This window comes from Chionomys nivalis, chromosome 14 (genome assembly GCF_950005125.1).
Source record: "Chionomys nivalis chromosome 14, mChiNiv1.1, whole genome shotgun sequence".
Lineage (NCBI taxonomy): Eukaryota > Metazoa > Chordata > Mammalia > Rodentia > Cricetidae > Chionomys > Chionomys nivalis.
In genome coordinates, this window is record NC_080099.1 from 19,513,965 (window position 1) to 19,539,058 (window position 25,094).

At 45.1% G+C, this 25,094-nt stretch overlaps 2 protein-coding genes across 2 annotated transcripts; one reads left to right on the plus strand and one right to left on the minus strand.

Moving 5' to 3' along the window:
* Nucleotides 1–795: 795 nt before the first annotated feature.
* On the plus strand, nt 796–1,241 carry LOC130886873 (60S ribosomal protein L27-like). The gene has a single exon (XM_057789085.1). The coding sequence runs from the start codon at nt 821–823 to the stop codon at nt 1,229–1,231; it is 411 nt and encodes a 136-aa protein (XP_057645068.1). The 5' UTR covers nt 796–820; the 3' UTR covers nt 1,232–1,241.
* A 1,976-nt stretch (nt 1,242–3,217) lies between these two features.
* Pmaip1 (phorbol-12-myristate-13-acetate-induced protein 1) lies at nt 3,218–10,338 on the minus strand. Its single transcript, XM_057788873.1, has 3 exons — nt 10,117–10,338; nt 7,762–7,920; nt 3,218–5,267 (listed from the first exon to the last, which is right to left on the minus strand). The coding sequence occupies exons 1-3, from the start codon at nt 10,166–10,168 to the stop codon at nt 5,164–5,166; spliced, it is 315 nt and encodes a 104-aa protein (XP_057644856.1). The 5' UTR covers nt 10,169–10,338; the 3' UTR covers nt 3,218–5,163.
* Nucleotides 10,339–25,094: the final 14,756 nt, after the last annotated feature.

Sequence of the window (25,094 nt, forward strand, 5' to 3'; positions counted from 1 at the left end):
GCAGGTGTGTGTGTGTGTGTGTGTGCGCGCGCGCTGGCAAACAGGAGGATAGCTAGGACTCACTGGCTTCTTCAGACTCAGTGAGAGACCTCATCTCAAAGGAAAAAGACACAGTGGGACCTCCTCTGGCCTCCAGATTCACACACTTGGGCATGCACACACTCGTACACACAAACAAAAACTCACATATGTCAAGTATGTGAACCCTATACCCAAGCTTTCACGTGTTCCTCCACGATTCTAGCTGTAAGAGCTTTGAAGTTTCTCTTGCAGTGTCGGACACACCAAGCCCTATGGGAGCTTCTCCCAGCAAAGACCTCTCAACCTTCAGGGAGCTGCTTCCCAGGGTCTCCCCCCAGCAACTCTCCATCCCTCGCTTCCCTTTAGAGGAGAAGATTGCACTCCCTCCCTGCAGGTCATGAGAATCTTCGAGGGTAGAGGTAAAGATAAGGCTTCTGAAGTCTGTTTCCTAGTTCTCACATCCAAAGAGGAAGGTCACCCCGTGTTGCCTACTTCTGCACGTGACTGGTTCAGGGTGAAGCAATCCTTGCAGTCCTAGCGCTGGAGGCTGAGGGAGAAGGATGAGGTCAGCACCACCGGAATCACACAGCAGCTTCACACAAAGAGAACCAAAGGCGCAGCAGCTCAGCTGGGACAAGGCAAGGGGCTAGGGAAAGTGTGGAGGCCTCGCTTCTCCTCAGTCCACTCTGCTCAAGACATCTTCAAATCACCCAAATGTTTTATTGTTTTCGTTGTTGTTTGTTTTTTTTTTTAAGACAAGATCTCCTTTTCTGCTGGGAACCGGCTGCTCGCTGTCGAAATGGGCAAGTTCATGAAACCCGGGAAAGTGGTGCTCGTCCTGGCTGGACGCTACTCGGGACGCAAAGCCATCATCGTGAAGAACATTGATGATGGCACCTCAGACCGCCCTTACAGCCATGCCCTGGTGGCTGGAATTGACCGCTATCCCCGAAAAGTGACGGCTGCCATGGGCAAGAAGAAAGTCGCCAAGAGATCCAAGATCAAGTCCTTTGTGAAGGTTTATAACTACAACCACCTGATGCCCACAAGGTACTCTATGGACATCCCCCTGGACAAAACTGTTGTCAACAAGGATGTCTTTAGGGACCCAGCCCTGAAACGCAAGGCAAGGCGGGAAGCCAAGGTCAAATTTGAGGAACGATACAAGACAGGGAAGAACAAATGGTTTTTCCAGAAGCTTCGCTTTTAGGTATATTTTTGTTTACGTCATTAAAAGTTTAGAAAACAAAAACAAACAAACAACAACAAAAAAAAGACAAGATCTACGTAGCCTTTGAACTCTCCACATAGACCAGCCTGGCTTTGAACTCGGAGATGACTGCCTCTGCTGGTTCAGTGCTGGGACTGATGGTGTGTGCCTGCTCTCAAGGGAAACAGAAAACACCAAATGAGCCACAAACCCTTTATCTCTAATGATGCAACTGCCTGCAAGATGTGCCAGGGCAATGGTGGCACAAAATTTGTAGGCGTCACCAATAACTGACTTGATGCCCACTCCACAAGATAGAACCCATACTGACACTGCTTGGGTGACCAAGAACCTGAGACTAGATAGCCCAGGGACTTAGGGAAAAGCCAAATAATAAAGATCTAAAAAAAGAAAAGAATATAATGATAAAATAACCCCTAAAGATATTCTCCTATACTCTTAGATCGGTGCTTCGTTCAGCCATCATCAGAGGGGCTTCCTCCTGCAGCAGATGGGAACACATATGGAGACCCACAGGCAGACACTATGCAGAGATAGAGACTTTGGGAACGCAACCCTGCCCCTCAAAGCTCACCACCTTCCACCCCCTCAGAAGAGGAGTCAGGAAGATTGTAAGAGCCATAGCGGATGGGGGATATTATGAAAACAAGGCTCTCTAAAGCGCCTATGAATGCAGACGGTGGCAGCATGAACAAGGCCTGCACTAGGGCCTCTGCACATAGGACTTCCGGTTCAGTGTTTTTATGGGATTCCTTGAGTGTGTGAATGGGTGACTCTGATTCTTGTGTCTTGCCTTAGGCTCTTTCCCTTCTATTGGTCTGTCTTGGCAACTTCCATGTGATAGTTTCTATCTCATGTTGTGATATTTTTCTTCTTTATTGAATCTTTGGGGGTTTCACATCATGCACCCCAGTTCTGCTCACCTCCTGGTTACCCCATATCCCCCTCATCCCTGTTGCATACCCCCACTTATTTTGTTATAATTTTTAAAACATGAATGAGAGCCTAGCCACTAGGGTAAACGGTCACATCTACTAGGAGAGGAAAAGTTCGTTTTCTCAAGCAGACCAACACTGGCTACATCAGCCATGCCAGGACAGGCTTCATGCTCAGTAGTGGATTGATATACAATTGGGCTCCAGTTTGTGCTTGTATTTAGTTACAGTTTGCTGTTTTTTTATTTTATTATTATTTTTTTTTGGGATGTGGCTTTGTTTTCTTATTTTTTTTCTTTTTCAGGGGTGGGTGTTACTGTATCGTTTTTGTTTTTTGAGAAAAAACTTACAGTTGGGTGGTAGGGAGGGGGAAGGATATCATCGAAGTATTTTAATTAAAAATTGTTTTGAACCATAGACAATATAATAATAATAAATCAAAAGATGAGCATAGCAGCACACCCCTGTAGTCCCAGGTGAAAGGTAAATGTTTGGAGCTCGCTGGCCAGCTAGTTAAGGTTCAGGGAGAGTCCATCTCTAAAATTACAGGGGCTGGCTCTGTGGGTAAAAGTGCTTGTCACATACACCTTGAGGGAAGGAGGACCAACTCCTGTAAGCTGTCTTTGGTGGGCCAACAGCATGACACCCGTAACCAAGACAACATCGAGCTCGATCGCTGGGATCCGTAAAGTGGAGGGAAAAGATTGATGCTCAGATTGTTCTTTGACCTCCACACATGAAGCATCACACACATACACACACAAATACATATATGTAATTTTTTAAAAGTTGCATTCTGGCCTCCACACAAACACAGTAGCATGTGTACACCCACACACATTCATTAATATCTTTAATAATGCGGAGAAACTACTGACCTCTGATACACACCTTCCCACACAAACATGCATTCAGACGCACATATACACCACACCAGATGTCTGCTGACACGTGTTAAAATAGCTTAATAATACACTTCTTAATTTACAAAAAACACACAGGAAGACGTGATATTTTTCAATAGCGGCCACTGTATTCAACTCTATTTAATAGTCCAGACCATAAGATTGGTCTTCAGAAACAAACATATAAATACAGTCACAGACCATAAATACACATTTGGTAAACTGTCTGTCTACCTTTAGGCCAAGAAAAAAAAAATCTTCAAAGTGAAAACCTTAATGCTGAGGCCCACTAACTACTGAGGTAAGTTCATCCAAAGTGACTAGCTATATGACACCCTTCACGGTGTTACGAAACCCTTGTCTCATAACAGAAATGAAAGTGACATACGTGTTCAAATGAAACAAAAATTTCAACTATAAATAAGTAAAATAAATTACTTCTGGTAAAACTCAATCATGACCTCATTTCCCAATTGCAGTCGCCTTGTTGTATAAAAGAACGTCAGGATTCAGAACGTCAGGATTCACTTCCGCTGGGGTGGCCATTTTCCCACCTCCCCAAGCCACCTTATTCCTATTATTTGTTGTCTGTGACTTTTGTCAAAATATAAATGTACAGGTTTAACAAACAACATTTCCAGGTTTTTAAGGCTCAATTTTGTTATACTCCCACTTTTAAAACCCTCTCAGCCTCTGATAACTTCCCTGTCTTAGCTAATACAAATAATAAAAGAACCTCAATGCTGTTCAACAAAGTGGGCATCCTACCTAACAACCCTAACAAAGACCTACAGAAATTCTTTCTCTTCTTGAGTCCTAACAACACTTGCTATCTTTCATTTTGGCTGGTGGTTTTCATTTACCTTTCTCTGAATCACAGATCTGTTGGCCATCTGTGTGCCTTTTAAGGAATTCCAGTCTCTTACCTCTGTTAACCAGAATTGATTTGTTATGGAGTAGTTTGAGTTTCACATTTATATCCTGAATTAAAAATGAAACTCTAAAGCTGAGGAGGTGGGAATGGCTTGGGGGAGCAGAGATGGGGCTATCTCTGAGTTTAGGGCTAGCCTGATCTATATAGTGAGTTCCCAGGACAGTCAGAGATACAAAGAAATGCTGTCTTTAAAAAAGCAAACCAAAACCCAAAAACCTTCTAAGAAATACTTGTGGCAGGCTATAAAATTTTAGAAACTTCTTATGAATCTTTTACTAAGTTTTAATTATATCAACTTTAAAAAGTTTGTTTTTCATTGTCTACATAATATCCCAATTTTCTTTATCACGTAATAATCAATCTGCAAGAATTTTACTGACACCAAGTGACCTTGAAATACTTCTAACTTTTTCCAGTTATAGGGTGGCTTTCCATACTTTCCAGTTAATGGTTACAGTAACACACTTAAAAGTCAGCTGGGCAATGCTGGCGCATGCCTTTAGTGCCCAGGACTTGGGAGGCAGACACTGGCGGATCTCTGAGTTCGAGACCAGCCTGGTATACAAAATAAGTTCCAGAACAGACAGCATTGTTAACCAGAGAAATCCTGCCTCAACTTTAAAAAAAAAAAAGTCACCTAAGTAGACACAATAGGTTCACAGTGACTTATAAAATCAGTATTCACTATAACACTCAATGTTAACAAAAATTAAATGTTTCCTTTCAGAAGATTAAGTGAATGAAACTAAATAGTACACGTTATTCTGGAGTTGCTGTCAAAAAGGAAAAGGCAATACTGAACAACTATCCCCATCGGATGTAATCATTTGCCACGCCCCTTCCCATGACTCAGGACAACAGCCTTGGCAAAGACACCAGACAACTCTCAAAAGACAGTTTCTTCCCTATTCCCATGATTCCTCTTGTCTCGTTTTAAAAGGAATGTGGTTTCACGTTATCACAGCACAAAGAAAGGTTTCTGAAACCTTTTCTGAAGAAATTCATTCATGCCATTCACGATCTGTGCTCAGAAGCATCCCCCTCCATCACATCACTGTCCATCCCATAATAGACATTTGCACCAACTGGGGAACCTTCCTTTTTAGGAGTCCCTGCTTGCAAAAGCTTTTGATGAACTCAGGTTACTGAATTAAAGAGCTTGGAAATAAAATTCAGAAGTTTCTGCCAGAAATTCAGTTTGTCTCCAATTCTCCGGAGTTGAGTAAACTCATCTTCCACATCTGAAAAAGAAAAGCCAAACATAAACATTAACTTGGACACCGGTCCCAACCGTACACCCTCAAGAGTTATAACGCAGGCCAGCTGTGACAAGCTGAGGCCCTCATCAGAGTACTTCACCATCAGTGCACCTGACTTCCAGGATGGTAACAGATGCACAGACCAGGCAGGAGTTGAAACATTTGTTTTGGTTTTGCAAAAGCACCCTGGATAACGTCAGTTCTCCAGATATAGAAATTACAAGCATTAAATTTTTATCAGCGGTACCATTAGTCAGCCCTTTGCATACTCACATGACGTCATCTTGTTCTCATAAGGCCCGGAAGGGAACAAAAGCCAAATTCCAATGACCTGTACTATTTAAGTGGACTTGATCTTCAAATGGCAATGTCTCATAACTCATACCTCCCTCACAGCAGGCAAATATAAACATAGTTTTTAGGGATTCCCCTCTCCCCCCGTAAGAATTATAAAAACTTATTGTATTGTTGGAGTTTATAATCTAAAACAAGCGTATTTTGTTGATTGGAAATGAAGTCTCTGGCCTTAAACCTGCAGTGTAGCTGATGACTTTGAACCCTAATCCTCCTGCCTCCTTCCTAGAGCTGGGCACTGGATTTGCAGCCTAACTTTCCAAAATAATTTTCAAATTTACATTTTGTGCTAAGACAATTTATTCTACAAGTCAAGGGCTTTTTGTTCTTTTGTTTTGGGATTTTTTGTTGTTGTTTTTCGAGACAGGGTTTCTCTGTTGTAACTTTGTAGCCTGTCCTGAAACTCACTCTATAGACCAGGCAGGCCTTGAACTCACAGAGATCCTCCTGCCTCTGCCTCCTGAGTGTTGGGATTAAAGGTGTGCACCACCACCACCTGGCCACAAGCCTAGCTTTTATTAATCCATTGTCTTTACAAAAAGTAGAGAAGATTGATTCCCACATTTATTACTTTCTGTGAACTAAAGTATAGTAATTAGCTGGATGTTATTAAGTAAAAATGCTTTCATGTAAGCGAATCTTCAAGTAAACTCTTATGCTAAGTAAAATCAATTTTACTTAAAATTTCAATTTTACAAATTTACAGAGATCTTAGGAATTATTTTGACCGCCTTGATTCACTTTAAGGCAATAATGAAAACGAACTTTTTATAACCCAGGCTACACATTCAAATCTGAGAGCACTTTTAAAAATGACTTTGCACAAGGCTCAAAATGAATGTGAGCTGTAGCCGCAGTAAAGAACACTTAAACCGACATTTCAGCCAACAGTGGCAAGCGACCCCTTCCTTCACTCACACGATGACCCTTGCCCAATTGCTGAAGACGTCTTTTGGGCTTCGTCTTTTGGGTTTCAAGGCTAACCATGGGGGAAACAGACGTTTCTTTTCAGTTAAGTGGGTCGCCGGGCGGTGGTGGCGCACGCCTTTAATCACAGCACTCGGGAGGCAGAGGCAGGCGGATCTCTGTGAGTTCGAGACCAGCCTGGTCTACAGAGCTAGTTCCAGGACAGGCTCCAAAACCACAGAGAAACCCTGTCTCGAAAAACCAAAAAAACAAAAAAACAAAACAAAACAAAACAAAACAAAACAAAAACCAAGTGGGTCATATGAATACAAAAACCCTTTAAAAACATTAGGGCTGTGGGTCAGTTGGTGGAGTATTGGCTAAATGGAGGTAGTGGGACACAAGCTGTAGAGACAGGAGAATTGTATCCTTGATAGCTCCAGGTCATTTTAGGCTAAATGAGACCCTACCCAAAAGAAAAAAAACAAAGTTGACCTAAAGCCAATTAAGCCATCTTCAAGTAACAATTTCTCAGCACACCTACTGAACTGATAAACAACAGGGCTATTACGGGTGTCAGAAGAAACAGCAGTCTGTCCTACAGACTAAGCCGCTGACTGCAGACCCGTGTTCGATGAAATTCACAAAACAAAACAAAAACAAAAAGGTGCTGGGATGAAAAGATGGGGTGGGCTGACAATGAAAGTGATGGAACTGGGGACAAGGACAGGAGAAGGCAAAAAAAGAACTCCTCACCTGCTAAACCCTCACCCCTCTCCCCCAACCTTCCCATGGGGCAGTTAAAATGTTAACTAAGGAGGAAGGCCTCCTAGGTTTCAGAACTCGGGATCTCAGCGGGGTGTCTTTAAACCTTAAACAGCCCAGAATGGGAGAGCAGGGTCCAGAAGCAGCTCAAGATCTGCTTGTTAGGCCTGGGAGTGGGGGCATTCATAGTGACAGGTCCTCTGAGCTGCACTCCCTGGGACGGTGCCCGGTCTCCAGCCGCGCCCAGGAGGTTTACTGTCTAGGGTGGCCACCTGCACCCTACCCCCACCAGCTATAGAGATGGGCAACGTGCAGAGAAAAGAAGCCTGGCTAACATGCAAGCTGCCACTTCGAGAACTTTCTGATGGTATTCCTAAGGCACGCGCCAAGCAGGCGCGAGCTCCAACGGACTAAGCCTGGCCTCCGCAGCCCCGCGGCGCCCGGACTGTACCTGCTGGGCCCGGCGTTGGGCTCGGGCTCCTCGTCGCGCTCTTTTGCGTCTTCTTGCTAGGCATCTCCGCCAGCACCTCAGTGATGTCGGGTTCACGCCAAGCTAAATACAGTTTGTCTCCAATCCTCCTGAGCTGAGCTGCAAACTCAGGCGCTAGCTCTAAAAAGGAAGCAAACCCTGGAAATTAACACGGACAGCTATCCAACTGGTGACCCGCAAGCTAGCACACCCGCCTAGCCAGCATCCTAGGATGCTACTTGGGCGTGCTTGTTTCTTCTCAAGTGTGAGAAGGACTTAGAATTGTGTGCACACACACACCAACCCTGACAGCTCAATTAAAAAGTTACGAATACAGACATTCACTTTAACCAACCCAGTGAGGTCTCCCTTTTATGTCTTACTGAAGACTGACCAGAGAACAGAAGTCAGCTTCTAAAAACATGTGCTGTAGTCTGTTTTTCCAACGGCAAAGCGTCACTGCTCAGTTATGGAACTTCTTGTTTTCAGTCCCGAAAACAATATAAAATCAAACCAGTTCTTACAAGCCTACTCTGTACCAATTCACATCTATAGAAAAGAAAGAGACGTTAAATTAACGTCTTATTTAGGTATTCTAATAGCTGAATAAAGCTAAGAAAAATGCAATTAGCTGGATACTAAGAAAACACTGTTACAAGTAAAATTAATATGCAATCGTCTATTTTTAAAAATTATTTCAGGGACTGGAGAGATGGCTCAGTGGTTAAGCTGCTCCTTTAAAGGATGCAGCACAGAACCCACATGGCAGCTCACAACTGTAACTCCAAGATCTTACACCTTCACAGACATAAACACAGGCAAAACACCAATGCCCATAAAAATAAATAAATTTTAAAAATATTTCAAAGACAAATTCTGGTTGTTCTCATACCCCTCAAGATTATGAATACAAATTAAAAATATTCACAAAACACTCTTTAAGGTGAAATAAATATATTAACACCCAGGCTTTGAAAATTCAGCTTAAAAATTGTTGATGCTTTGTCAAAAGGGCGAGAGGCAAAGCAGCTCAAGAATCCTAGGGGGTCACAGACATGCTGGGCATTTGCTGGACTATTGCGCTCCACCCCAGTTCTAGTACCTTGATTTGGGATGGGGAACCTTTTTTTTTTTTTTTCTTTTGAGTCAGGGACTCACTCAGTGACGGTGACTGTCCTTAAACTATACAGTTCAGGGGGAATTCTCCTGCTTCAGCGTCCTGAGCGCTGTGGTTAGACAAAGACGCCCGGCAATGTATTTTTATTGGAGTTACACATTCACCACTTGACCTCGAGACTCCGTGTTGCTCTTTAAGTCGGTCCAGGCAAAGCCATATTCATGTTGGGCCTTCCAGAAACATGGTCAGAACGCTTGGAAAGTACATTTTGGGGAAAAAAAAAAGATGGGCAAAGCTCCTCCTCCATTCGGATCTTGTTTAACCATCCTTATACTTGCAATGTATCGCTTTTGCATTGCCCCCTGGCCTTAAAAAAACATAGGAGAAACCGGGATTATACCTGAGTAAACACCAGTATGCCCCGCAAAGTTATTTCCGGACCAGAGCCTTGCAATTCCTTAACAGGTGACAGGCACCTTTGCTTAAGATTTATAAAAAAATAAGGGGGGGGGGGGAGAACCGACCCTCACAGTTAACAAGGAGTTGCATGTGAGTGCCTGGGATGGGAAGAGTTGATGGATGGGAGTCGAGGACCAAATTCTATTCTCCTGGATTTCCCTGACGCTCCCAATCTGGACAGTTAAAAAGCTCCTCAATACCAGAGTCTCAACCCCACGCCTCTAGGGTGTGATAGCTGGGAGAGTCCAAAGTTTAAACGCTAGTTTACTTGGTGTTGGGGGTGGGGCAGCGGCGATCGAGATGAAGGGGGCTCTCAAAGATGGCCTGAGAAGGAAGGGGGCCTGTCACGGAGGCGTTAGGCCGGAAACCTCTCCCACCTCCACTTGACGCTAAAACTATCTTCCAGCCCACGGTCTACACATGTATCTTTTTTTTCCCTCTCTCTCTTTCTCACTCTTTCTGGCCTCTAGGTAGAGCAAGTAGAGACCCACCAGACGGACGGAAAAGATCCTTTCTAACCTAAAATGCACCTGCATCTCAATGACACGATGGGCTGAACTCCCACCGAGGCCCGCAGTCCTGGTAGAAGCCCCTGAAGAACTTTCTAGATGCGTGGAAGGCGCGAGCCGGGGAGCCGATTTGGCCCGAACAATGCAAGCGCGTACATTCTGGCCCGAGCCCCGAAGGGCTGAACCGTCCAACCGTGACCTCGACCCTCTGACCTCAACTGGGTGTCCGCGGGCCGAATTGCTAAGAAGTACCTGCCCGCGCTGGGTCCGACGGCGCGTTCTGACGCGCCTCGCTCCGGGGCATCTCCTAAGCGCCGCGGCGACCTCCGCTACGCACCGGGAACCGAGGTCCCCAACCTGGGCTCTGCGAATCCCACAGGACTCGGGCCGCGCGAAATGGACCGAGGGTGCTGCGGATCAGACGCACCGAGCTTCTGTAGGCTGCACGAGCTCAGGAATGCTCTCTGTTCGGGCGCCCCACGCCTGCCCGCGGGTCTTAAGGGGACTTCCCCGGTGACGGTGACGTAATTTGACGTCGGCCCGCTCGTGTCCCCGCCCTTGCGAGCCGCGGCCGCGCGGGAGCGAAGTGGAGCTGAGCTCGAGTCGCCCGGGAGTGCAACCTGCCGGGGCAAGTCGCAGACCGCCGTGGCGCCGACCCTCAGCAGGGGGGCACATGGAGGGCGAGTCCTGCTCAGCCCCCAAACTGCTTTCTTAAAACACGAAGGTGGCAGAGAAGGATCAACTTTGAGAGGTGTCCGCCACTGTGGCAGTGGCACCCTTCAGGAGTAGTTTAAGAAAATCTTCCTGGGTAGAAAATTGGGGGCGGGGTGAGACCAGGAGCCTTGGCTTTATTATTCTCCGCCAATTCTCCGACAAATGTAAACAACCCAGGAAAGGAATGGGGAAGGGAAAACTTTTCGAATTCTAAACTGTGGTCGGTTCCAAGAAGTGATAAGACGAGGTCTTTACTAGTAGACGTCACATGAGAAGAGTCCCAAGTTCGAGTACAAAATTAAACTTTGGAAAAGCTGCGTAGTGACTGTCAATTGTAAGATAGAGGAGGCGATAGTGTCTTCTCTGGGCAGGCTTGCACGGGTGTGGCGCCGGGGTTCGGGCTGGTGTTCCCCGGCGGTACTGAATTGTTGAAAAGCTACGCAGATTTCCTGTGGATGTGTTGGTCCTGCACAGAGAAGGGACCACCTTCATCTCTGAAAAGTCTAGATCCTTTGTGGAAGGAGGAAGATGGGATCTCTGGAAATAGGAACTTCTTGGCACACTGTCTGACAGGCCTTTGAATAATTTCTGGGTGACAGGCTTGGAGGCCTTCATGATAAAGATTTGGGTTTGCATTTTTCTCGTCCTGTCCTCAACCTGGCACTAGGAAATTTGACCACTTTTCAGATGCAAAAATAACTTGATAGAGATTAAATTGCTCAAGTTCCCCTACGCCAACAGCAGCGCCGCTCTGAAGGGAACCCAGGTAGGCCCACTGGTAGCAAGTGCTGACCCAATAGGGCTCTGCTAGCAATTACAGGTCTCAGAAAATGGTGCTTTCTTATCTGCTGTTTAATGCTGACCCTCCGGGTTCCACGCAGGCAGCCGCATGGACTTCGGAGAAATATTCGAGTTGTTCGCAATAGTTTAAGCCCGAATTGTTGGGGGTATTTTGGAAAATAAACTCCAGCAACTCAGACTTCATTTTCCAAAAGAGCCGGGTAAGCTAACAACAGCGTGGGAGCCACTGGGTTAGAGAAAACTGGGGCCCCCAGCTCCTGCAGCTTGCGGTTCTTGTTTACATTCAGTGGCTCCTGTATGCGTCTGAGCCTGTTTGTTTTCCTTAAGTCATTCAATCTGCACGAGCTACCAAATATTTATTTATGGCTTGGTCCCAGGGGAGGCACAGACAACACTAATGAACTAAACTACTCGGGTTTAGCAACTTTGTTTTAAAGCTGTGCTTGGATGTTTCTGAGCGAGGTAAATACGGTGAGGCAAGAAGGAAACAAATTATCGCCACGTGACCAGAGTTTCGCCGGACCTTAAAGTTGGAAAGGTGGAACCTGTGTTCCTCAAACCCCTCTTCAAGCTCACATTGGCTTCCTAGTTCATTAGAAAACCATTCGTTTATTGATTTATCAACCAATAAGCACGTTTAAATTACGGGCCCTGAAATGTAATGAATACACACAGTGAGAAAAGCAAATTATCCATTGTTTACCCACAAGGCTTGCCTGTGTCAATCCTGTCTCCTGCCATTATCATTATAAAAGATTGTTGATCCATCAAGGATATAAATCTTAGACAAACCCCAGCCTTTACTGAATTACAAATTCTGCTTTAAAAAAAAAAAAAAAAAAAAAGGAAGGGATTTGAGTAGGTTTCAGACCATGTCAAAGCAGGTCTTTTTGATGGAAGAGGTTTTTTTTGTTTTTCTTCAAGACAAGGTTTCTCTGTATAACAGCCCTAGATGTCCTGGAACTCACTTTGTAGACCAGGCTGGCCTTGAGCTCTCAGCGACCCTCCTGCATTTGCCTCCCAAATGCTGCGATTAAGGCACGTGCCACCACCATCCAGCCAATGGATAACATTTTAAGGTGCACATCTTTAATCCCAGCACTTGGGAGGCAGAGGTAGTCGGATCTCTGTGAGTTTAAAGCCAGCTTGGTCTACAAGAGCTAGTTCCAGAGCAGCTAGTTTGTTTGTTTTTTAAAGATGTATTTATTTACTTATTATGTATACTGTGTTCTGACTCCATGTGTGCCTGCTTGCCAGAAGAGGGCACCAGATCTCATTGTAGATGGTTGTGAGCCACCATGTGGTTGCTGGGAAATAAACTCAGGACCTCTGGAAGATCAGCTATTGCTCTTAATCTCTGAGCCATCTCTCCAGCCCTAGCTAGTGTTGTTAAACAGAGAAACGCTGTCCCCCCAAACAAGCAAACAAACAAAAAGACTTCACGTTTGAAACTGTCTATAAAACATTTTTTTTTCCTGGTTACTGTTCTATGAAGAGAATTAAAAGCCAAGTGTGAAGAGCCCCTCTTCTCTGTGTGCTCGTAAAATACCTTTGTACGTCGACCGTGCAAGAAAACTAATCTTGGGGCTGCAGGAGCTAATGAAATGATGAAAGTATCACTCAGCATTCTAATCTCCTACAACCTGTGGGGTGGGGAGACAAAGCAAAGAAGCAGACAAAAAAGCACCAATAAGAATGGCAGCTTTAAAATCGTTACTGAGGAACACGCTCCAAAATGACTGCAGGTGTTATTTAGTTGGTAGAGCGCTTGTAGGAAGCCTTGGGTTCAATCCCAGGCACTGCAGAAATCGGGGTCATAAAGGGTACTTGTTTCTAAGATTTATTTCTTGTGTGTGTGTGTGTGTGTGTATGTGTGCAAGGGCAGAGGTTCGTGGTTACAGGTGAGCAGGAAGCTGTCCAACACAGGTGCTGGGAACTGAGCTCTGGTCCTCCCAAAAGAGCAGAGTCTGTGTGTAGCTAAAAATACCTGTGATCCTCCCACCTCCACCTTCCTAGTACTAGATTACAGGGATGTGCACCATCACACCCAACTGTCAATGTGCTTTTGTTTTCAAGACAGGGTTTCTCTGTGTAGCTCTGGCTGACCTGGAATTCTCTTAGTAAACCAGGCTGGCCTCCAACTCAGAAAACTGGCCACCTGCCTCTGCCTCCCAAGTGCTGGGATTAAAGGCATGCAACAGCACACCCAGTTTAACAATTTAAAGAGATATAATCAAAATTACGAGATGTTCAGAAGAGTGAATGCTTCTCCTCGTCAGTTATAGTGCACTGCGTGTTCCAGGCTCGCAGGCTGCTTGAGCTGTGTCATGAGGAGCTGAGATCTTTAAGTCAGGTAGCTCTAATACACAGCACATGTGCTGGCAACCCTGGACCTTCTGCACACACTCGGGACCCAGCAGTTTGAAATGTGAGTATGGAGTTCAGCAAAAAGAATTTTCCGAGGTGCATCCCTGCCTCGCTATAGGTCTTCCTCACTGTCTACTTGGCAGCCGAAAACAGATAATTGGTAACGAGGAGCCAAAATGGACCCCCAAAAGTCTGTTTGGATATGTAAAAGCTCTGTTTGTGTGGGTGTGCGTGCACGTACACACCCACAGGCACTCGCAGGCGCACCCACAATTTTTTTAAAATCCCACTAAAGAAGCCTGGTTAGGAGTGAACTAATCATTCATATATTTCAAACACAAAGACTGAAGAGCTAAACATGAGAAAGTAATTGCCGGAATATTTAAAAGGAAAACCTTTGATAACATATGCAGTGTTTGATCAGTTTACTTCAGGTTTCCCCGGAAAGCATGTTTGTGAACAAGAAATTCACCTGATGCTCTGAGCAGTTAAATCCCTACTGTAGGACAGACCCACGTGCACAACTGTCTAGAAAGTGTTCTCTGACCCTGTGGGATCTACAGTAGGTAAATTCAGTTTCCTCTGAATAAGAATGGCCCTAGCCTTTGATCCCTGCACTACGGAGGCAGAGGCAGGTGGATTTCTGTGAGTTCAAGGCTAACCTGGTTTGTAGATAGAGCTCCGGGACAGCCAGCAATACGTACAGAGAAACCATGTTTTTAAAACAATGGCTTGAGGTCATGATGACTTACATTTGTAACCCTAGCATCAGGAGCCTGAGGGAAGAGGCCTGCCTCTTAGTGAGCTCCTGAACAGCCTGCCTCAAAAGAAAACCTTTAAATAACGAGAATGGCAATAATGATAGCTATATGTTATTATTATTTTGACACCTTTTTAAAAATACTCAGCGGCCTGGCAGTAGCGGTGCATGTCTTTAATTCCAGCACTCTGGGGGCAAAGGCAGGCGGATCTCTTTAATTCGAGGCCAGTCTGGTCTACAGGGCAAGTTCCAGGACAGCCAGGGCTACACAGAGAGAAACCTTGTCTCAAAAACCCACAATAATAATAATAATTAATAATAATAACAATAATAAAAAGACAACTGATTCCGGAGCTCTGACTGGACCTAAGATTCTGCACCTTTAACAGACTCCAGTAATTTTGGTTTGTGGACAGTTCTGAGAAATAGACTAGAGGGAACTAGAGGGTACTAGAGGGGGCCGTGGCTAATACCCTGACAGTATAAATTTTGCATTAATGCTGTGTAAGAAAAATTGTGGATAGTGAGACTATCTGGGATGACAGCTAAGCTGAAGGAATGGAACCTATATCAAAACCTGACATTTCAATGAGTCAGCCAGGCAGTGAGGAGTCTACAAGGAAAAGTGGGATCCAAGCAAATGAAGAGCAGTGGGGTTGGGGGTAGAGTGGGAGAAGTGTGTGTGTCGCGCTGAGGGTGGGGGAACCTGCTAGAGGAACTTGGATAATTTTTTTTTTTTTTTTTTTTTTTTTGGTTTTTTCGAGACAGGGTTTCTCTGTGGTTTTGGAGCCCGTCCTGGAACTAGCTCTTGTAGACCAGGCTGGTCTCGAACTCACAGAGATCCACCTGCCTCTGCCTCCCAAGTGCTGGGATCAAAGGCGTGCGCCACCACCGCCCAGCCAAGGAAGACACAGAAGGTTTCACGCAGGTGGGTGATGCGATCAGATTCTAATACGGTCACGCTGGCCGCAGAGTGGTGAGACCAAGTGGACGGAGCTCTGAGATAAGTGTGACTCGGGACAGCACGTGGTAATTCTCATACGAGATGGTAGTGCCAGCGAGGACAATGCCAGTCAGCTTCCCTTATTCCAGTTCCAGCAGTGTGTGGCCAGGGAAGGATGGCATTCTATGAGCGTACATCTTGCTTTTCAGCATAAATGTAATTGACGTTCTTATGCTATACCAGCTTTCTAGGGCTGCACTGATAAGATACTATGGGCCTGGCAGTTGAAAACAATAGAGTTTTTTTCACTCTCGTGGTTCTAGAAGGTGGAGGTCTGAAATCAAGCTGTCACAGGGGAACCGTGCTGCCTCTGAAATGTCCAGGCAGACACCTCGTCTCATGTAGCCTCCACGGTCTGCGCTGACTCCTTGACATTCCATGACAGGTAAATGTGGCACTCCAGTGTCTGCGTCTGTCAGCACTCTCAATTCTTTTATCCTCCTGCCTCCGACTCCTCAGCACTGAAAGCCCAGGTGTCTGCCACTATGCCCAGTCTCTTTTTGTGAAGATATCTCTCTCTCACTGTGTTAGGGCTCACTCCAAACCAATATGACATCATTTTAATGTGATTAAATCTACAAGGACTGTTTCCAAAGTCGTATTTGCCAGTTGGAAGGCCTGAGATCTTATACGGAGGAGGAAGGCCCACAACTAAAACTAAGTCCCCCTATATCAGCTCAACTATCTTTAATAACAAGAAAGCAGGGCTGGTGAATTGGGTCAGTGGGTAAAGGCGCCTACCCTAAGACCGAAGACTTGAGGTCGATACCCAGGACTCACCTCCCAAACTGATCCCCACAAATTGTTCTCTCCTTCTACTGTTTTCATTGGGCCATTCCGTAGTTTCAGTACCCAAAGTTTCAGACTTCGTTTTTTTGGGTTTTTTTTTAATGCCTGTTTTTCTGGGGTATCACAGACATGACCAACAAACATGTTTGTGCTTTACTTTATTTGTTTTTAAAAACTACAGAAAAAATATAATAGCATATTTCAAGGGGGATAGTGAGGGGTTCTGAGAGTAACTGAGTGGCAGGGTGCTTACCTAGCATGTAGGAGCCCTGATTCATCCTCAAACAAAACCAAGTACAAGCACCTGTCAGTGGAATACTGGACACAGGTCAGGACATCCTGAATCTTTATGGTAGTATAATGATTGATTTTCAGTAAGTTCAATCAATTAGTAGAGATTCACCGGAGAGACTGTTAGTCATTGCTGTGTTTATCAGAACACCGAATGCTGATAAAAATGATGTCTACATAGTTATTGACTATTACTTATGCAACCTGTTCTTATAGACGAAACAACACAGCAATTACCTAGTCTGCTGTGCAAGCCTCAGAACTAACTGTTGAGCTTGTGTAAATGCAGACCAAACTCATCCTACAAGCTTCCCAGGACACACTGATGTGAAGGGAGAGGAGAAAATGGTGTCTGACCTTAGGGGGATTCCAGTTGACCTAAAGACAGTGTGTATGAAGCTTGGTGGGTGGCACGTGCTATGGTGGTTTGATTGACATGGCCCCACAGTTGTGAGCATTTGAATCCTTGGTCTCCAGTTTGTGTCGCTGTATGTGAGGCTTAATAGAGGTGTGGTCTTGCCAGGCGGTGGGGGCACAGGCCTTTAATCCCAGCACTTGAGAGGCAGAGGCAGAGGCAGACAGATCTCTGTGAGTTCAAGGCCAGCCTGGTCTATTGAGCAAGTTCCAGGGCAGCCAGGGCTACACAGGGAAACTCTCCAAAAAGACAAGAGGTGTGGCCTTGCTGTCACACAGGCATGTCACTTAGAGTTGGGCTTTGACAGCTTAATGACTCACCATTTTGTTCGGTTTTTGTTTTGTTTTTGTTTTTGTATTCTTTTCGTTTTTGTTTTGAGACAGGGTTTCTCTGTGTAACCCTGGCTGTTCTGGAACCCACTCTATAGACCTGTGTGGGCTGGAGAGATGGCTCAGCATTTAAGAGCACTGGCTGCTATTCCAGAAGACCCCGGTTTAATTCCTAGCACCCACATGACAGCTCATGGCTGTTTGTAACTCCAGTTCTAGGGCATCTGGCACCCTTGTACAAACATACATGCAGGCAAAACACAAATGCACATAAAAATAAATAAATTTTTAAAAAAGTGTTTACCACAAAAAAAAGCGTGCACCATCACACCTGACTTCCATAGTCATGTTCAAGAACAGTCCTTGCGGGCTGGAGAGATGGCTCAGTGGTTAAGAGCATTGCCTGTTCTTCCAAAGGTCCCGAGTTCAAATCCCAGCAACCACATGGTGGCTCACAACCATCTATAATGAGGTCTGGTGACCTCTTCTGGCCTGCAGACAGAATATTGTATACATAATAAATAAATATTTAAAAAAAAAAAAAAAAAGAACAGTCCTTGCATAAACTGTTATGGTGCAAAAATAAAGTTATGATCCAATAATAATTGGTCCAACAATAATCAGTAGTAAATACAATTTCAGAAAATTCTGTCCCAGATGGGTGTGGTGGATTACAGTTGTAATTTTAGAAACTTGCAGCAGGAATATCTCTATTATATTACAGAGATCACCATATTATATCACCATAACATTAGAGATCAAAACTGTATATTCCAGGACAGTCTGAGATGCAGAGTGGAAACTCCATCTCTAAAAGGAAAAAAAATCCAGAAGGGGAAATGTCAGTCTTCAGAGGACCAAAATTCAATTTCCAGGATCTACAATCATGACTCAGAACCACTTGTAATTCCAGTTCCAGGGGCACAAAGCATACACACAGTATACTATATATACATGTAAGCAAAACATACATACACACATATATGTATATGTGTGTGTATGTGGATATATGTATATATATGTGTAAATTGTATTTTGAGACAGAATCTTACTGCGTAGCTCTGGCTGCTTTGTATCTACTTGCTTTGTAGATAGTGTTGGCCATGAGTTCACAGAGAATCTGCCTGGTTTTGTCTCCTGAGTGCTGGGATTAAAGGCACATGCCACTACATCCAGCAAAAACTAAATAATTATTTTTGATCCCATTTGTAACAACAAAAATATGTAAATACACACACACAAACATATATATATATATATATATGCTTAGGTATATGAAAATTCTAAGTGAGGAATCCTTATTCTTCACTAAAACATATAATAGAAGATTCAGTCGTCAATGCGTGGTCTTTTGGACAAACCTATAAATGCAGTACAATTCCGTTTACTGTCACACAGGGAGTTCTTTAGTGGTGTAAAACAGTGGCAAACTAGTTGTAGCACTTACTAAATTATTATTTACTAAATACTACAAAGCAGAGGTGAAGCCAGTGTTCTAAGCATAAATAGCTCTGAGAGGAGAGTTAAACCTGCAGACCCCAAAACAAGGAATGAACAACATCACTGAAAAGACCTTTCCATCAGGGGTCAACAAGATAGATTATTCAAAAGTAGTCTAAGATGACTGAGCATGCAGTCAGGAAAATAGAGCCAATCCCTACCTTACTATCTGCATCAGAACAAGTCTTGGGGCTGCTGAGATGGCTCAGGAAGTAAGGACACTGGCCCTGAAGTCTTACTACCAGAGCCCAATCCTGAGATCCACAAGATGGAAAGAGATACCTACTTCTACAAGAAGTCCTCTCATCGCCTCATGTTTGGGGTGATTTGAGATAGGTTTAGGACTGGTGATGTGGCTGCATAATCCTGATGGTCTGAATTCAATCCCCAGAACCCACATAAAGAGAGAGATGATTCCACGAACTTGCTCTCTGACCCCCACAAGCACAGCTTGGCACGGCATGTGGATGCCCTCGACACCACACATGCACCCATTAATAACAAGAGTTTCAAAAAGAATGAAATGTAAATACATAAAAAGTACTGGAACAATTGTAGACATTTTCCCAATCTTAACACTGGAATAGCTTGTGAAAACATCCTGTTAAGACCACATTCTAGGAGCACATTTGGGTTCCTGGAAATTGAAAAAGTTTGGGTCAGTGAAACAACACTAAGAACAAAGTCAGAAGATGAAGGGCAGAAGCAGAAACAAAAGTTGTGCTCAGGCCCCATGCCAGCCACTTCATTCAGGCCCTCTGCCAGTCTCTGCACACTAGCTCTGAACACCAGGGCAGACAGCTGCACAGGGCGGGGAAGCATGAGGCGAGACAGAAATACCAGACAGAGGGGCCAAGGCAGGCTCCCCAGGGGCCATAGCACTCACCCTTCAACTGCCCTCTTGAATGTGTGAGGAACTGACTTAACCTCGGGTCAGCTCTCTCTGCTTACTGATCTCTCCTCAGTGTCTCTGTCTTGCACTTGGTCATCTCTATGGGATATGACCCAAGAGCCAAGACGGACTTCAGAGAGTTTATGGGTCCACAATAAAAATCATTAGGCCTTTCAAATCTGCTTTTGCAGAAACCAAAGACAGCTCTTCCAACATTTGGAAGAGAAACATGGAGTCTCTGTCCATCATCAACTGACTTCTGTTTCTGACTCCTCGATGCCCTCCTCTTTGTTTAGAATAGGGTCTCATGTATCTCATGATGCCCAGACTTGAGGCTGAGATGTTGATCTTCCTTCATGCTTCCCCAGGTACTGGTAGTCCAGGTATGAACCAGAAGCCAGTTTGCTGTTTTGTTTTGTTGGTTGGTTTTTGGTTTGTTTGTTTGTTTGTTTGTTTTTCAAGACAGGATCTCACTCTGGCTTTCCTGGAATTCACTATATAGACCAGGCTGGCCTTGAATTCACAACAATTTGCCGCCTCTGCCTCTCAAGTGCGCACACCATTAAGCCCAGATGTTGTTTAGTTTTTTAAATTCCATTTTCTTATTTGTTCTCTCTCTGTGTGTACACAAGTGACAAGGTGTCCATGTGAAGTTCAGAGGGCAAACTCGACCTTGTCCTTTATGGTCTTCTATGTGGGTCAGGGGATAGAACTTGTCAGGCCCGGGAGCAAGAACCTCTATCCATTGAGCCAGCCCTGCAGCTTCCTAGTTTGTTTTGTCAGGAAGAATCTCAGCCCAAATGGGCTGTGCTTCACCATCTGCCTGCCTCTGCCTCCCCAGTGCTGAGATTACAGGTATGCACACCCTCACCTCTTCTTTAGTACCATGTTCGAATTATTCCCGGTGGCATCTTCCTTTAAGGTGACCTTTAGTATCTTAAATGACATGGAAGCCATTGTCTGTATTTTTAGCATTTGGGAGGCAGAGGAAGGAGTCTGAGTTTGAAGCTAGCCTGGGCTACATAGGGAGCTCAAATCCAGCATGGACTACTATTGAGGTGCTATCATAAATTAACTAAATGAAACTAACCAACCAACTAACTAACTCAGGATTTGACCTTCTTTTTCAAACTACCTGGGCACCTGTTCTTCTCAGTCAGTAGCGCCCCTTGCTTTTTCCTCCTCCCGGTTTCCTGGCATCCTTTCCCTCACTGGGAAGGTGTCCCAAGCTTCCTCTAGTACTCCACTTCCCAACAGGTTGGTTGCCCGCAGCTCTCAGTCTCATGGTAAGTACTGCACGTCCCAGACTTGTGGATTGGTCATCCAGAACAAGATGGCCACACCCATGGCCCCCTCTTCGAGAATGCCTTCTCTTGCGGTTCTTTAGGCTGCTTCTCCTGTTGACACTATTTTATTTGCTTAGACACTTCAGTTGCCTTTCCTCTGAAAGTAATGATCCCCTGAAATGAGGAGTCAAGTCTCCAGGGATTGTAGCAGGTACGGTAACATTGAGTTTGCGGAGGCTGGGCTGTGTCTCTGGAGACACAGTGCTTGCTTCCCTTGCATGCATGATGCATGAGCTCCAAGCCCAGCACAACATAAATATAACATAAAATGGTGATGCATGCTTGTAGGTCCCAGTGCTTAGCAAGTGGAAACAGAAGGGTCAAGAGCTCAAGGTCATTCTTGGCATAGAAAGTTTCAAGCCAGCCTGGGCTACATGAAGTTTTTTGTTTGTTTTGGTTTTGGTTTTTTTGAGACAGAATCTCACTAGGAAGCCCTGCCTATCCTGGAACTCACTCGCTGTGTAGATCAGGCTGGCTTGAACTCACAAAGATTCTTTTGCCTCTGTCTCCTGAGCTAGAACTAAAAATGTGTGGCACCAGGAAAACAATTAAAAATGAAGGCGTGCATGGTGTCACACAGCTTCAGTCCCAGCGCTCAGGAGGCAGAGGAAGGGGGAATCCCTGTGAGCTCAAGGCCAGACCGGTCTACAAAATTAGTTACAGGACCACCAGTACTGTTACACAGAGAAACTCTCTCTCAAAAGAACAAATAAAATAAAATAATAAAAATATACAAAGGAAAATACTCAAGAAAGGAACTTGTCTAGCGAGTGTGTTGGCACTCTGGGTTCACTTCGTGATGGGGCCTTCTGCTCACGTTCCTACTCCTGTCGTCATGTCCCGAACTTGGGGATTATTAATAGCAATAACAACATTTTCTCTTTTTGGCGACAGACAGGGTTTCTTAGGGCTCACGCTGGCCTTGAACGTACGGCTAAAGGGGCCCTGACTTCCTGACCCTCCTGTCTCTACCCCCTGAGGGTTGAGATGGTGAGCATGTGACACCAGCTCAGGTTATGTGGCACTGGGGACCTAACCCAGGGATTTCTGCAAGCCAGGCAAGCACTCTACCAACTGATCTACGCCGCCAGCCCCAGCAAGGCTGTCTCTACAGGGCCATTTTCATGCTGAAAGGGATTTATCCACGTCAACAAGTTCCCAGGTGTCCCTCCTGCTGGGGAGGTTCCAACTCAATGACGATGGCCAGGCTGAAGTGAGTTGTTTAGTGAGCGAGTGAGGTAAGGCAGAGGAGAGTGAGACCCCCTACTCCTCTTCTGAATACAAAAGGCCAGCTGAGTAGCCTTGACAGCCACTGTGGGAATGTGACAGGCCCAGCTACCCAGAGAGGGGGTGTCATCGCTGAGCAGAGAAAGGAAACCAAAAGAAGAGAAAGGAATCATGGGAAAAGGTGAGAGGCTGAGAAAGGAAACCAAAAGAGAGCTTTATTTAGACCTCCCGGTAACAGACAGTTGACTGACTGGGAGGGGATTAGCAGCATAGCACTAGGAGGTAGCCCAGGCTGGCCTTGAATTTGGGCTCCTTCTGCCTCCACTTCCTTAAGTGGTGAAATGACAGCAACTCCCACCATGCTTGGTCGAGTCAACTTTAAAAAAAAAAAAATTGTTTTTTAAATTATGAATGTGTGGTTGGGGACGGGGTTTCCAACACCACAACTTTCCATGGTTGGTTCGCTGGTTCCTTCTTTCCACCCTGTGGGCCCCCCTAATCACATTTAGGTCATTAGATTTGGTGACAAAACCCCTTTACCTGCTGAGTCATCTAGCGAGTCCCTAACTATTTTTCTTCATCTTTACGGTAGCTCTCTGGAAAAAGTGCAAGACCAAATACCCAAATTCATCTGATTGAACAGAACACAAACACGGACTCGCGCAGCTTGGTTGGGAGGCGATGGAGCGGCCCTGCGCTGACAAGGCCCCGCTGTGCCTGTGCGACAGAGCTCTGTAGACCCAGGGGACAGCTCCGGTTCACCGGCTTCAGTGGAGCGGCCCCGTTGAGGGGCTGACTGCCTGCGCATAGCCACTTCCCTTGATTTCCCTCAAGTCCCTCGTGAAAGAACGATACTTGGTCTTAAAGTCAGAAAACCAGGTTCCCTCCGGACTCTCATCAAAGTCCAAAATCAAGGATTTGCTTCTCTGGATTCAGTTATACTGTTGCTGGGCACCACGGTCAAGTCTGCGCCGCCTCTCCTGAGCCTGGGACATTAACCAGTCAGAAGCCAGGCGGTTGTGGTACACACTTGTAGTCCCGGCACTTGGGAGGTGAAAGCAAGGAAATGAGAGTTCAAAGTCATCCTCTGCTACATAGCAATTTGAAAGCCAACATGGGGTCCACAAGGTGCTTGATAAACAAAACAGAAACACCCGCGAGTGGGTAGCTACCGAAACCAAAGCAGAAACGCGCTGCGCTGCGTGTAGATGTGTTGGTCGTCCTAGGAGAAGGGCTGTTAGGGTGTGGTTGAAAAGCTGTAGCAATAACTGACAAAGTCAGGTGCTTCCAAGAAAGAAAAACCAAGCCCACACAAAACCACAGGCAGACAGCATGTTTCTTAGAAGGGGGATGAGTGATTGGCCAGCAGAGAGAAGGAGCATCTAGGTGTTATTGTCCTCTCTGTTCTAACCTTTAAATCTTTTCAAACACAGGTCACCTTGGTTGTCAGAAGAATATGGGTATAAAAATTCAAATATATCTAGATACATTTGAAAATTTCTCTCCCAGGTGCACAACAGATAGAAATGTGTAGCCTTGCTTGCAAGAGACCCTAATGACTGCTCATGGCAGCACTGTCTATAGGAGTCCAAAACTGGAAATCGTCTAAATCCCAGATGTAGATGATAAGCAGTGTATAGCCCATTTCCACATAGAAATACTGCATATATGATAATTGATCTACAAGCACAAACAACAGCTGTAAGAAATATGGCAAGCAATGCAGAACGAAGGAAACCAGGAAAAGGAGAATACACGATATGCTTTTGTTTATAAACAGCCAAGTCTAGAAAGCTAACATATGCTATCAGAAGTCTTTTTTTGAGGAACTTGGCATCAAAGGTCAGAACTGGGTTTCTGACAGTAGTGATATGAATTTGTTTGTTTGTTTTTTGTTTTGTTTTTAGAGACAGGGTTCCTCTGTGTTGCCCTGGCTCTCCTGGAACTCACTTTATAGACCCCAGGATGGCCACGAACTCACCGAGATCTGCCAGCCTCTGCCTCCCGAGTCCTGAGTTTAAAGGCCTGTGCCACCACCCCCCAGCGATATTCATTTCTTGATCTGGCTGCTGTCTGTGTGTTGTTTACAACTGGAAAATGTATCACATTCATGGCTGTGTGCTGTACGTTAATTCTTATGTAAAATAAATGTGTAAGGTGGTCCCAGTGTCCCAGGCCTGTGTGACACGAGCTAGTCAGGAGGCAAAGACAGGAGACACACAGGTTCAAGTCCTGCCTGGACTACAGAGTGAATTCAAGGTCACCCTAAGCAACACAGTAAGACGGAGTCAAACTGAAAACTGAAAGGGGCAGAGGGTTCACCTAGCAAGCCTGAGATCCTAAATCCAATCCCGCAAAAACCAATAAAGTAAAACAAAATACATTCAATACTGATAAACAGGTGATAGACAGTAGTAGACAGGCAAACAGATGAAAATGATTATGTGCAGGAGCAATCCTAATGAGACTGACCAAAACATAATAAAATAAATCTCTATGGAGCTTTTCCAGTAATCTGAAACTGGTACTGATCTCATGTGATGTCTCAAGGGGCCGTTTGGTGGCGCACGCCTTTAATCCCAGCACTCGGGAGGCAGAGGCAGGCGGATCTCTGTAAGTTCGAGGCCAGCCTGGTCTACAAAGGGAGCTCCAGGAAAGGCTCCAAAGCTACAGAGAAACCCTGTCTCGAAAAACCAAAAAAAAAAAAAAAAAAAAAAAAAAGAAACTCTTGGGCTCTGGAGGTGACTCAGCACTACTGGTTCCCAGCCTCAGAGGGACACAGATGTCAAGTCCATA

What these genes read in the sequence shown, in the direction of transcription:
- LOC130886873 (XM_057789085.1), top strand. Translation starts at nt 821, where the DNA reads ATGGGCAAGTTCATGAAACCCGGGAAAGTGGTGCTCGTCCTGGCTGGA.
- Pmaip1 (XM_057788873.1), bottom strand. Translation starts at nt 10,168, where the DNA reads ATGCCCCGGAGCGAGGCGCGTCAGAACGCGCCGTCGGACCCAGCGCGG. An exon ending in GTCGGACCCAGCGCGGGCAG is followed by an intron (nt 7,921 to 10,116) that starts GTACTTCTTAGC and finishes CTTCCTTTTTAG; the next exon opens with AGCTAGCGCCTGAGTTTGCA. An exon ending in CCCAACGCCGGGCCCAGCAG is followed by an intron (nt 5,268 to 7,761) that starts GTACAGTCCGGG and finishes TTTCTTTTTCAG; the next exon opens with ATGTGGAAGATGAGTTTACT.